At 42.7% G+C, this 13,512-nt stretch overlaps 1 protein-coding gene across 2 annotated transcripts in view; it reads right to left on the reverse strand.

The window, feature by feature from the left end:
- Positions 1–3: 3 nt before the first annotated feature.
- cmss1 (cms1 ribosomal small subunit homolog) overlaps positions 4–13,512 on the reverse strand; it is a 33,935-nt gene continuing 20,426 nt past the window's right edge. Inside the window, exons 2-10 of one of the 2 annotated variants that reach the window (XM_075479307.1) lie at positions 3,427–3,560; positions 2,558–2,629; positions 1,942–2,077; positions 1,793–1,852; positions 1,589–1,691; positions 1,458–1,518; positions 1,276–1,363; positions 1,106–1,194; positions 4–303 (exon numbers count right to left, since the gene is read on the reverse strand). In XM_075479307.1, the coding sequence (XP_075335422.1) occupies positions 220–303; positions 1,106–1,194; positions 1,276–1,363; positions 1,458–1,518; positions 1,589–1,691; positions 1,793–1,852; positions 1,942–2,077; positions 2,558–2,629; positions 3,427–3,560 (827 nt within the window). In that variant the 3' untranslated portion in view covers positions 4–219. Of the gene's footprint in view, positions 304–1,105; positions 1,195–1,275; positions 1,364–1,457; positions 1,519–1,588; positions 1,692–1,792; positions 1,853–1,941; positions 2,081–2,557; positions 2,630–3,426; positions 3,561–13,512 lie in introns of both variants that reach the window. The other variant, XM_075479306.1, reaches the window with a different exon arrangement.

Below are 13,512 nucleotides of genomic sequence, written 5' to 3' on the forward strand. Positions count from 1 at the left end.
GGGTTTCACACAGAGTCCGTTTATTCAATCCGTCAAAACTGCAAACACGGCGTGGGCCCGCGAGAGCCGACGAACAACCCCGCATTTCACACAGTGTCTGAAAATACGGCAGGGTGAGACAAAGGGGGAAAACAAACAGGACGAGCCCCCCCTCCGACTATTCGAAGGAAGGTCAGCGTGTCACGCGGATTACCGACACAGCAAATCCACCGTGTCGAGTTAAAACAGTCCGATTTTGACTTTGTCTTCTCTGCAAGCAGCCAGGATCCCGCTGTCCAGCAGCTTCATGAAGTCCAGTTTGATCTGAGAAGAACAAGCAAACAAACAAATCGTGTTGTTGGATAAAAAGTAAATAAAAACTGAAGGTTCATTTCTTTCCACAAAAAAATTAAATTTGACCTCCAGAACACGGATTAGACTGCGGCCGTGTTCGAATCGTTGGATCTGTTCACTATAAAGTCCACTATGTAGTGCTTTTGAAGTGCTCAACCATTAACCTGTCACAAACTGGTCAGGTGGAACATCGGGCCCATATTTCAATTCCTCCCTCTGGCACTACCGCTTCATTTTGAAGGATGAAGTATGGATGCATTCAAGTGCATCAGCACCTGACTACCTCTATGCCCTTTCTTTAATAGTGGGTAAGTAAATGCCACAGGGCATCTGGTTTAAGGCGTCAAGATGATTACAGGAAAAAAAGACGACTTAGTGGAGCTGTTTGAATGTTTTGGAGTCACAAATATAAAAGAAAACTTTTTTTTTTGGTGAGGAAACCATATCGCTTCGGTTATTTTGGCTGCAGCGGATAAGGCAGCAGCTCCTTAAGTCAGGGATGTCCAAAGTCAGTCCTCGAGGGCCGCTGTCCTGCAGGTTTTAGATGTCTCCCTGCTTCTGCACATCTGATTCAGATCAAGGCATCATTAGCAGGCTTGTGCAGAACTTAACAATCCTTTGAAGAGATCCATTTCATCGCTATTCCCAGAGCATATTTAGAAGCTGAATTAGTCAAAGCCTAGGAACAATAATTCAAAACACTTTCCCTCAGATCAAAAAAACAAAAAACTGGTTGATTATCTTTTCAGTCCAGCAGGGGGCAGCAGCTCACCTCGGGAATGTCGACCAGTCGCCTGAGCTTCTGGTCCCTCCAGTTCCAGTCCAGAACCAGGTACCTCAAAGCTGGCAGGTTCAAAGCCTCTGTGGGAACAAAGACAGAATGAGAACCTTTCCAAGGCTTTGAAGTCAAACGGGGGTCGACTATCGCGTCCACACACACACCTTTTTCGATGAGAGCGCTGATCCGGCCCGGTGTCCCCACGCCGATGTGTGTGACGCCTTTCTGCAGCAGCTTCGCCTGCTCCTCTATCTGTGCAGAGGAAACGAATGCAGAAGTTCAGCTGGAACCCGCTGAACCTTTGCAACCAGCGGGCATTGTTATGACCTTAACCGATCTCTACTACCTTGATGTGCTTTGCAAAAAGTTTCACTGCTTTGGCTTCACCTTTGAAAGAGGTCAGCTGCCTGCGAATGAAGCAAAAAGCCATTAGAAACAAATGTTATGTGGCGTTAAAAACAGCCAACAAACACTCACTTGATAAGCTCGATGGTTCGGAGCGCAGAGCTGCAGACGATGAGGACGACCACCGAACTCTTCTCCGTGTGCTGCTTTTGGATCTTTGCCCACTTTGGACAAACTTGGAACGAGAGAACAAAGACGCAGTCGGTGCGAAACCCCAGTTTAGCCGTAAAACGCCCACAGGAAAAATGTTCCCGACAAGGTCAGAATGTCACTCACCCTGCTTCAGGTAGGAGGAGAGACTGTGCGTCAAGTCGTTACTGGACAGGAAGCTGGAACCTGGAAGGTGCGAGAGGACAAACGGTGACTCCTCTGAGTCAAACGGTCTTCAGATACCGACCGAAAGTGGGAGAATCGCTGCCACTCACTCTGCAGTTTAAGCTCCTCCAGCTCGATCACGGAGCGCTTGTCTGAGAAGTACCGCAGGACCAGATCCTGCAGGTCGGCGGGGCAGCCCGGCTTTGGCTCGGAGATGGCCAACACATCTGTAATCGTCTTCTTCTTCTTCTGAAAAACAGACACAGACTGCTCGGCCTCTTTGTGCTCACCTATTACTCTGCACCGCCTGCATATTGATGTGTGTAGTTTTTAACTCCATCCTGTACATCGTTAAATGAATCCTCTATCGCATATTGCATCATCCATTTCTCTGTAAAAGTACTCTGTTGGACTCCAGTGCAATGCTCTGCTCTTCCTCCATATGTATGATAACCTGAGGGTGCATCTCGATATCTGTTGCATCTTCTTTTAAACATGTAGCCAGATCTCTAAGTGAAGTAGTACTTGGTGTATTGAGCTTGTGTACTTTACATTTTTTTATTGTATGAAGCTTTTTCTGCTCTCAAGCCTCATTGAAACCTGCAGTCGTACTGTGCAGCTGCTGTAACGAGTTCAATTCCCAGATGTAAAATCAATTGTGGGTTCCATCTCGTCTACGTAACAGTTGTCGTCCCGTTTGACGACAGCAGATGTCGCCACAATCACCTTTCTCCTCTTTTTGGGTTGAGCCGACTGTTCGCCCTCCGTCTCTTTCCCTTGAGGGGTTACACTTTCTCTCTGTGAAAACAGGAAGAGCAGAAGATTCGGGCAGAGTTTAGAAAAATAAAATGAAATTAAAAAAAATTGTGAAAAAGCCCAGAAGCAGACATTTTCACAGAGCAATGGGCTAACCCCTGTTGTTTTTGTCCAACTAACAGTTAAAAAGTTTTGAGGGTTCTGGTAGCCAATTTAAAAAAAAAAAAAAAGAAATTTAAAATTTATGTGGCTTAAACTAGTGAAAAGTTGGCATCTTTTTCTTCTTCTAGAATGACTTTACAGAAATCACCTATTTGCGTTTATGGGTTAAAACAAGCACATTTAAGTGCTCCAAATGACAAAACGGCCGATTTATAATCCCAACAGCGTAACGTGCCCCCCCCCCCCCCCCCCCCACACACATAATGAAATGCCACAGTTTCACAGCAAATGAGACAAAGAGTGGCTCAACATTCGTTTCATAACGCTGTGTCCACACTGTCTGTTTCATGGAGATCGAAGTGTGCGGGCTGTCTGCAGCAGGCAACTTATTTTGAAGAGATGGATGAGTGTGCTAAACAAATGGAACCGAAGACCTGCTGTGGAAAAACAGCCACGCTGCGTCTGCTCTCATCACAGATGAACTGGCCTTGGGAAACAAACAATCGGCTGATGCTTCTCAACTAAAAATAGTTCAGGGAATTGTTTTTATGATATCGCAGTTGCGCACCAATACACACAGCGGGTTTTAAGCTCTATTCATTCGATACATTTTCTTCCGTCTTCCGGCATCGCATGAACACACTGACTGGGCAGCATCTACACAGAGAAGACAGGACCTGCTCGTTAGTTTTCTCCTTCTTTGCTTTGACGGTTTTCTCTGTTTCCCTCTTCCTCTTCTCTGGCTTCTTCTTTGTTATTTCTGCGGGCTGCGTCTCTTGCTCCGTCCCCCTCTCCTCCTCCTCCTCAGCATCTGTATAAGAGAAAGAGCATTTCCTCATTAAAACCCTCAGAGAGAAATGGAGTGTGCAAACTGTTTTTAGGTCAGTTCGGGGGAAAGGGGAGGCGATGAAGAAAACATAAGTGAGTGAATTTTGCGTTCGATTGCCTGCCTCTCTTGTCTGGGTTCAATCGTAACAGAAATGAGTGTAATGTGAGGAAAAGTGGGATAATTTGAGGCATGCGATGCTTATTTAGTTTGACCCCTTTGATCAACAGATGATGACAGTTCTCAGACTGTTTGGGTCGCACTACTAAAACAGAAATGTTACCTGAGGTAACAACAATGCAGCAAATCCTAAACCAAGGACCTGGTTATATTTAGCCTCGCCGTTTCTACCACTTCTTCCTTGCGTTTCACGTGGGGAGGTCACGCTCAGACCCTTTGGCACATCGGGATTCTTGGTCCAAAGCTTTTAAAACAGATACCAGGCTGATAAACCTTTAGCTTTTACTGCCATCTCCTTAATGGATGTGCAGCTTTAAAACAAACAAACAAAAAACTGGCACTTTCAACCGTGCGCGTCTTACCGCTCACCTTCGATATCAAAAGGACACACATGGCCAGATGTTTGTTTTCAGGAAAAATCTGCTCCTGCTTGGCTGTGTGAGGTGCAATTTCGAGCACGTTTGCTCCTTTTGCCAAATCCCAATCAGGAGAACCGACTGGGTATTATTTCATCAAACGGTAACAGGAAACTGCTGTGACCTCACACCGACTTTACCTTCACTCACAAATTAAACTCTTTTTTTCCCCCTTTGGTTTCATCTATAATCTGCGTTTTTCCACAAATGTTCCATTGTTGTTGAAGAAATGGATTTAAAGAACGATGCACGTAGACGTGCACAGTCTGATATAACAAATGCGATTTATTGTTCATCGTTCTGCCTCCTAACTGCTGCTGCTGGAGGGCTTTCCCTGTTTAGCAACCACAACGCACGCGACGCATAAATCACCGATCTTAGCGATCCAAAGCATTACATCTAATTCGGATCTATATCCCCATTTAACCCTGCGTGCAACTGGCTGCTGTGCTCATGTAATGCGGTTGAGGGAAATAGAGCCACAGCGTATTGCTGCTCCAGGCTGAGATGGCGCCCAAGAGACACACGACATCTGACGCAAATTTTCTGCCTTGTCCTTCAATTTGCTGTCTCTCAATCAATTTTGCAGCGGTTATTATCCTACACTTCCTCTCGAGTGCTGCTCTGTACCACTGTTCTTTGCGGCCACTCTAGTCGAGCGCCCTGTAAAGACAACACAAAAGATGGATGAAGAACGTCGATTCACTCTCTGCCTTGTGGGCGTTCGTCATTCTTTGCTTAACCCCTCCCTCTTAAGAGATTCATAATCAATCACTCTTGCTTGTTAAGATTCGTCCGCGAGGGCAAACACCCCTCCCTCTGCTGAAAGACCACCCCTGGCCATCGGTGGGCCGAGCCCGCCGTGTCTCTTTCACTCCCTTTTGGGCTTCTCAACGCCTCCTCACTCGCACCGTGGACAGCTGTAGGGAAATATGCCAAAGATCAAAGGGGACAGGATGAGTGGAAAGTGAGTTGGACTTCATGACATGATGCTGAACACAAATGGCCCATAATCTAAGTCCGGGCCTATGAATGAAAAGAGAGTGGGGCACCGGTCCAGATATAGGTAAGACCATAATAATCTTTACATGGATGCCTTGTCAAAATCATTAAACAGGCAGCTTTGAGGATGAAAGGGATCGAAATGGTAGCCAATTACTGTGCATATTACAACAGAATGTCACTTGTTTAGCACGGCTTCATTTGGTTATAATCAGCAAGGTAATAATTGAGAGATTTGTGTTCACAAGCTCAACATGTTTGACCTTTATTGCGGCACAATTTTAGACGCTTGTGCCGGCAACACGAGGTGAAGCCACCCGACACTGCTGTTCTGCGTTCAAAGAGCTGCGAGGTACTCTGAAATGGGCCTGTGGGCACAGAAGCCAACCAAATGAAATAAGTAAGTAAACTCACAGAGCGAGTAAGGTGTCAAGTCATTTCCCAATGACATAGAGCAAATGTATTGTTTACACCCCCCCTCCTCCCCTGAAAATTGGTTTTGATTGGTCAGCTCCACTGCCCTGCGCAGACACAGCTCACCAGTCCTCAGACCAACAAAACGTCTCATTAAATGCTCAATGATCGCTCTTGTGACAACAGAAAGACGAACTTTAAAAGACATTTAGGGATACCTCAGAGTGACTCGTCATTGTTGGGCAAGGATACTGCTGAACCCGGTTTAATACTGCAAAGTAATGTGTGTGGAATCGCAAACCGTTGGCGCTTTAATGCAGGAGGTGGTAATGCCTCAAGTATTTCATTGGCTCATCAAAAAACATCACTTTGTCTTATGACCACAATCAACTTTAGCCGTCAGCATGTTGCATTTAGGAAGGTCTTTATTTGAACTTACAGCTCTACATTTATTGAAACGTGCAAACAAATGAAAAAAAAAATACGCCGTATTTAACATAAAGTTTGTACAATTCTAAGAAGCTAGATAGTCCGATATTTAGTAGGGCTCCCTTCTTCATCAGCCTTATCCCTCAGAGAAGCTTTCATGCCATGTCTTTATGTAGGGGTTCAGGAACAGTTCTCCAGGCTTCTTGAAGGACATTTCAAAGCGCTTATTTGGACGTTGGCTGCCTTTTGTTCCGTTCTCTCTCTCTTCCTTGAGATGATGTCATACTGCTTCAATAAAGTTGAGGTGCGGGCTCCGGGGAGGATTAATCACTCCATAGTACCATAATTGGACCCTGCCTGATAATATTCCGGTGGGGATCCAAGATGGATCAACTGAAGGGCCAGATGCATCTCTCAGGTCCTGTGTCAGGTAATCTCTGGATTTGTTTCTAATTTTCCAATGTTTCTAAGGACATCACTCTTAGGTACTGTTGATCTGCTTGTAGATTTTCTCTCTCTTTTTTTTTTTTTTTTTTTTTTTTAGGCCTACCGCCTCTTATTTTGTCCCATGTGCGGAGATATGCCACGTTTTCAGCTAATAAGGTTTGGGAATAAACTTGTTTGTGCAAAAAAAATAATAATAAAAAAACAAAAATAAAAAATCTGTTATGTAGGTCAAACTGTGCTATTTTGACACTTTTCACAGATGCAACTACAGCAATAGGAACCAATTATATATCTTTGCAACAGGCAGCTAGCTACAAAGCGCCTGAAGAGAATTGTTTCTTTGCCAAGTTGCCAGTTACATGACTTGTTCATCTCTTGAGTGAGTTGCTTATTTCACACTCGGGATGATTCATAGGTCTGTGTTAAATGGCTAACAAAGAAGACCTTCCTCTGAAAATTGCCTGCTAAAAGGACTGGACTGAAAGGCCTTTAGAAAGCCTTCGAGAACTGATTCCTTGAAAACAAAATATGAAAGAAATGATGGGTGGTTAAAAATGTTTGCGCTGCACTGTATGTGTAGAAAGTGAAAAGCAGCAACTGTTAACCTTTCTTAAAGCTCGAAAAGTAAAGAACCAACAATGGGTTACTTTGTCTCACGTGAAATTAAGATTGACTGAATGAAAGTTGCAACAAAGGTGGGTGATACAAGTCAGATGAGTAGAATAGAAAGATGGAAAAGATTCCTTTTTAGTGAGGAAGGGAGGCAAACAAACTTCTGCATGTTGTCTGAAGAGCGCAGCATCCCTGAACTCTCAATGTCCTCTTTGCCACAGAGGTTCCAGATGGTGCAGTCAGTGAAAAGGAAATATATATGCTTTCAGACTCATGAGAGGCATCGAAGTTAAGGCTCAGATAACCATAGATCAATGAAAGTCGATGGCTCTGGAGAGAAGTCGGACTTAGGGCAGCCCAGCAATCTTTAATGGGCGATCAATGGACTGGCTGGTTTTAATGGATGGTCAATGGTGCAGAATGGATGTAATGAGGATCAATTGACTTTCTGCTCCAGACTAACGGCGCCCACATTTGGTCATTGGTGTTTAAGGCCGATGTGCTTACTTGAGTGATCTGGCACCATACTGATACAGCTACATCAAAAAGTGCTGTCATGAGCCCCCGAGAAGCTCAGTGAGGTTTATATACGTCTGAGCTGGGATAACCAATGATAACTTTCATCCTCCTGCAATGCAAATACTTTTGCCCTTTTTTCTTTTTTTAAAAAAGAAATCATGACAAGCATTGTTCTGCTGATGGATGTTGAGAGCGTTGGTGGTGGGAGAGTTAATGTACAGGTTTATTGGTTTTGGAGATATACAGCTTCCTCTCTTAAGCCACAATGAGTTATTGCTAAATCAATAGCGACTTAAGGCTACATGCTCAAAATCAACAAGCAGGAAAGAGAGGAATGACTGAAGGCAGTCGATACGAGACATAAATCTTAGATTACAACTTCCGTCGTCTTTACTTTGCCGTCCATCCCATTCAGTCCGTTATCCTAATATTCAAACTCAGTATTGAGCGACTTGTAGCCCTACGGATTGCCATACGAGTACGCGAAACACAAATGGGATTAAAAATAGAACGATGAAAATCAGTTAAGGCTTGACGTGTTCAAGTGCAGGAATAAAGTTAAAGTATTCAACGGGAGGGGGGCAACACTGGCAACCTAAAGATTCATACAGCCACATTGTGGGTTTATGCATATGCTGCAAAACTCTGGTAACAGACATTTATACTGTATACACACTCCCCGCGAAACCCAAAACTATTAACTTTACGTAATAGGGTTCTACCCCCTTAAAAACAGCTACACACACAACCTGGGATTTATTATCTCAACAAGGTTCCCGCGCACGTATGCGTATCCACTTCACCTTAAGCTCTTCTACATTACACCATGTACAGTGCACAGTGAAAATGAGTACACCCCTGTTGAAAAGTAACATTTTGAACAATATTTTAATACACACACAAGTTATTCCCAAAACGTGCATAGAGTAAGTTTAATACAACATCTGTTCAGCTTACAACAGAAAAGAAAGGTCAATAATATAACTTAAATGACATATTTGTCCATTTTTGTGAAATTATGCTGGTGCAAAAGTGAGTACACCCCTATGTTAAACTCCCTGAGAATGGGCCGTGTTGGCCCGAAATGTCATGAAATGAAAAGGCATTAAAAGGGAGGTCATCGTTGTGCGTTTCATCCTTGCCTTACATTGAAATTTTACATTTTGAGTCTGCACCAGGCTAAAAGAGACGTGTGTAAGATTTGACTGAAATCCTATGGAGAGTATCATGATCTGCTTCAGTAGTCACAGTACATGTTGACAAGCATGTTTCTTTTGGTGAAATTCAGCTTCCTACTGTTGATGGCATCCATACAGCCCCAAACCATGTCACTCCCACTACTATGCTTGACTTTAAGCATTGGGCACTTTTCTTTGTACAAATCACTTTTTACCACCACACAGGCTTGACACCATCTAAAGCAAATTTGTTCATCTTGGTGTCATCAGATCACAGGACATGGTTCCAGCAATCCATATCCTTAGTTTGTTTGTCTCTGATGACATAGGGGTGTACTCACTTTTGCACCAGCATAATTTCACAAAAATGGACAAATATGTCATTTAAGTTATATTATTGACCCTTCTTTTCTGTTGTAAGCTGAACAGATGTTGTATTAAACTTACTCTATGCACGTTTTGGGAATAACTTGTGTGTGTATTAAAATATTGTTCAAAATGTTACTTTTCAACAGGGGTGTACTCATTTTCACTGTGCACTGTATGATGTACAGAGACCTCGGTCCTCCACTCCCTTATGTTTAGGGGTATTCGTCGTCTCGGCTGATCTTCGTCACGATCGCAGCCGTAGCCCGTGTCTGATTTATGCAACTATCCCTCAATCTTAGTGGCAGCGTTCATTTTCCGCGCCATTGACCAATTGATCCATGCGGTTCAATCTCCAACATTAGTTTGGAACACTAGCATCCACGTTTTTTGAGTTATGTCGATGCCTGTTGGCAGTGTGTGATAGCAGCTCCTAAAGAAGTTGCGCAGGCGGTGTGCTAATCAGAGATATAAGTCTATGTAAATACCCCAAAGCTTTAAAGCTTTAAGAAAAATTAGATGAGGAAAACCCCATTTAAAACAACCAATGCACTGATTTAAGTTCAGTAGTAAGAAAAAAAAAAGTAAAGGATTTTAGTCTCTTGGACAATTCAACTTCAACAGAAAGAGTCATGCTCTGCACAGGCCAACTGAGCTTAAGAAATCAACCCGTGTGCAGGATTTTTGATGTCCCAACTAGTTTGGAAGCTCTTCGTGGTCCCAATAAACAAGTTACATAAAAAGGTGATGAAACACAGAGACCGGACCGTAAGTGAAGAATCTTTCCATCTTTTACGGAGTAGTTTGAGCATGTCTGGGGGAGCGGAGGAGCTCTTTAAAAAGTACATCCATCTACTATAACTTTGCATCCCTCCTTTTTTTAGCTTGATAATCCTTACATCTAATCCTTTCATATCATCCATCTGATACCTACCTGCCTGCCTTTGGAAGGTAGGGGGGGTTAAAACCATCTCCGTTACAACTATGTGATGCAACACATGTGTAATCCAACATCTGGTCTCAGAGTGAGTGTGGGGGCTAAATATATTTGTATGAAAAGGGCACGTCTGTTCATAAGAATTCAGTGCTCACAAATGACCGGTAAATCGTAGAATTTTCACAAAGTCATTTTTCCCAGCGAGTCCCGTTAAGCAGAAGTAACTACTTCAGGACACAGCTTACGTCACGACAGAACAATGTGGGCCGCCAAATGGTTGTTGTTTGCTTTCCACAATTATGGTTATCATTTGATTTATAGCACTGTTGATGTAATGGAGGAGAGACCACCTACAAGGTTTCAGCCATACGAAACATGCTACCCAATACAACAATTTGGAAAAGAACACCAAAACAAACATCGTTTAAGATGTCAAGTCAAAAATCTAGACTCGGCATGGCATTACTTCACCTCGCACCATCGAGGTGTTCAGTTGGCCCTCACGGACGTCAAATCAACATCACCACGGATGAAAATCTTGAAGACGTTAACTGACGTTGACGTGTAAACAATGTCATGTGGTTTCAAATGGCTTAAAAAATAGACAGACAAATATAGAACACTTTAGCTCAAGATTTAGACGGTTTTAACTTTTTTCCCCCTTTCAATACTAGTTCAAATCAACTGGAAAAACAAACAAACAAAAACTTTCCTCACCAGGTCTTAAAATGAGCAACACATAACATATTATGCTGCGTTGTTATTTATTTCACAAAAACTAAGTAAAAATGCAGAAACAGTGTGTTAAAAACTAATTAAGCCCTTACTGCTTCCATAGAAATTTAGAGTACGAGGAGCAGCCAGGTGCTGCCGATCAAACAAACTTGATTAAGCGATTATCAGCAACTGTGACCGTCTCTAGGAAGAAAGACGTCAGCTAAATTGTTGCCGTCGAACAATCTGGGAAGATTGCCATCTCGTTATACGGCCATTTCAAAAAACAGTTTAGAGGCCATCGCGCTACACAAAGGTTTACACAGGAGTGGATGTACCAGAAGGTTCATCCCAAGGTCAGACTGTACAATGCACTGAAAATATCAGAAGAAAAAGCTACACCTCAGACTCAATAGGCCTCATTAAATGTTAACGTCCACGACAGTGTGACTGAATCAGTGAGACTTGTTAAAGGTTGCAGAGGAAAGCCTCTTCTCTCCGGACCCGGGGCACCCTGAAGCCATTGAGTTGACCGTGAACTCCTCTGTAAAAGACAGAAGTCTAACCTCAAATGAAAGGCCATCTGTCCAACAGCAAAAGCTCAGTTCTAATTTGGTCGTGCCACATGAAAATGATCTCAATAACGCCAGCAAACAGAATGGCTGGAAATGGCTAAAGAGGAAAATGATTGAGATGGTTTGGGAGGGACCTTAATAGAGCTGACAGACGTCAAGAAACTGAGGCAGTGCTGCGAAGAAGAAACACCCACAATGATGTGAGAGACTGATAACGTCACACAGAAAACAATCGGTTCGAGTCATTGCTGCTCAAGGTGGTTCTAGTGTTGAATCATGGGGTGGACTTAGTTTTTCCACACACTGCTCCTGCAGTTTGTCTCCGTTTTTTGTTGAATAACGACAGCGCAATGTGTCACGTATTGCTGACTCTGAGGTGAAGACTTGGCAGGGACCAGATGATTTTTTGTTATATTCTGATTAACAAAACTTCTGAATTCAAAGAGGGTGTGCCTTTTTTTTCCCCCATAACTGCATAAAACACTTTCAATGAATGTTATTTAATACTGAGAGTTTTTCAATCCTGGTCCTCGGGGACCACTGCCCTGCATGTTTTAGATGTTTCCTGATTCAAATGATCAGCTCGTCATCAAGCTCTGCAGTGGCCTGATAACAAGCCTCATTAATACTAATACACCTTAATGCTCTATCAGGGTCTCTGCAGGTTTCAACAAGTCAAATTTAAGACTTTTTTAAGACCGTAATTAATACAATTTAAGAGGCAGTTCACGTCCAAACTGGAAAAAAAGAGGCTCGGAATTACTTGCAAAACAAAAGTTTTTTCCACGCTTAAACGTTTTTCGCCGTCTCAGGGGCCGTTTACACGGAAACGAAAACGGGTTAAAAACGCAAAACCTTTTTACATTCTCGAAATTCTTGAAGTTCATAGAGAGAGCAGGCGACCTAGACAGCTGTGGGTGAGACCTGGGAGGACTTCTCAGTGGTGGGATAACTTCATGAAGAGAAGTAGAAAGACTTGGTCTTGGTAGTGTTGCCACCTAGCCATCTGGCGTGTTTACTGCATCGATAATGAAACGTCACACACTTTTGCGTTTCCGTATGCACGCAGAGTTTCACCCTAAAACGCTCGTCTAAATGCAGATTTAAAAGTGAAAACAAAACGCCACTTTTGCGTTTTGGTTTCAGATCGTTTCCGTGTAAAGGTAGCCTCAGAATCCGGGAGCATTTTGGCGTGGGTCTCCCAACGCCTTGATGCCCAATGGGCCAAGTTCCAAAGTGTGCTTCATCAATGTTTCCATCAACCACGAGGCAAATTGTTCGTTCTGAAGCCACACATGGTCAAATTTGCATTTATCCATCTTAACCAAAGCGTTAAAGGGATAGTTCGCCTCTTTTGACATGAAGCTGTATAACATCCCATATTAGCAACATAATTTATGAACCAGGCATTGGTAAAAGCCACAGTTATCTCCCGCCTCGACTATAGAGTTTCTATAGAGTTTCTAACTGTACTGAGGCTTAAAATTAGGGCTGAACGATTATGGAAAATAATCTAATTGCGATTTTTCGCGCCAATATTGCGATTGCGATATGCGATTATTTTTTAAGGTCTTTGTCTTCTGTATTATTAAACAAAGACAAGCAATACATCATACAGTATGGCTAAAACTATATTACATTCATTTTAAACTGTTCTTTCCTGGAAGACAGACCTCTGTTATGATGACATGAGGTGATGCATGAATTGATGACTGACATTTTTATTTAACAAAACAGTATATTTGAACATACACAATAGTATATTTTGAGCTTACAAACATCTGAGCATAAAGTGTTGACAAGGAACAAGGAAACACATGCCATGACACCAAACTTCTACAGCAGTACAAATATGGTCTGTACTCACAAAACTATGCATTTAGAAGTTTGTACATAGTCCAGGAGATTATTATTATCAACACAAGCCTAATAGCTTTTCTGCTGCTTAAGCTGCGTCGACGTCACTTCCTTGATCTGGGAGCTTCAATGTAAGATGAGGGTTGATCTACTACTGTAGACAACAAAGTATATGCTATATTCTACATGAATTTTGTTGTAGAGTTGTGAATTTATTTTATCAATGGAGAAATTGAGCAGCCTTGCTTTGTTGTCTACAGTAGTAGATCAACCCTCATCTTACTTTGAAGC

Source organism: Odontesthes bonariensis, chromosome 12 (genome assembly GCF_027942865.1).
Source record: "Odontesthes bonariensis isolate fOdoBon6 chromosome 12, fOdoBon6.hap1, whole genome shotgun sequence".
Classification (NCBI taxonomy): Eukaryota; Metazoa; Chordata; class Actinopteri; order Atheriniformes; family Atherinopsidae; genus Odontesthes; species Odontesthes bonariensis.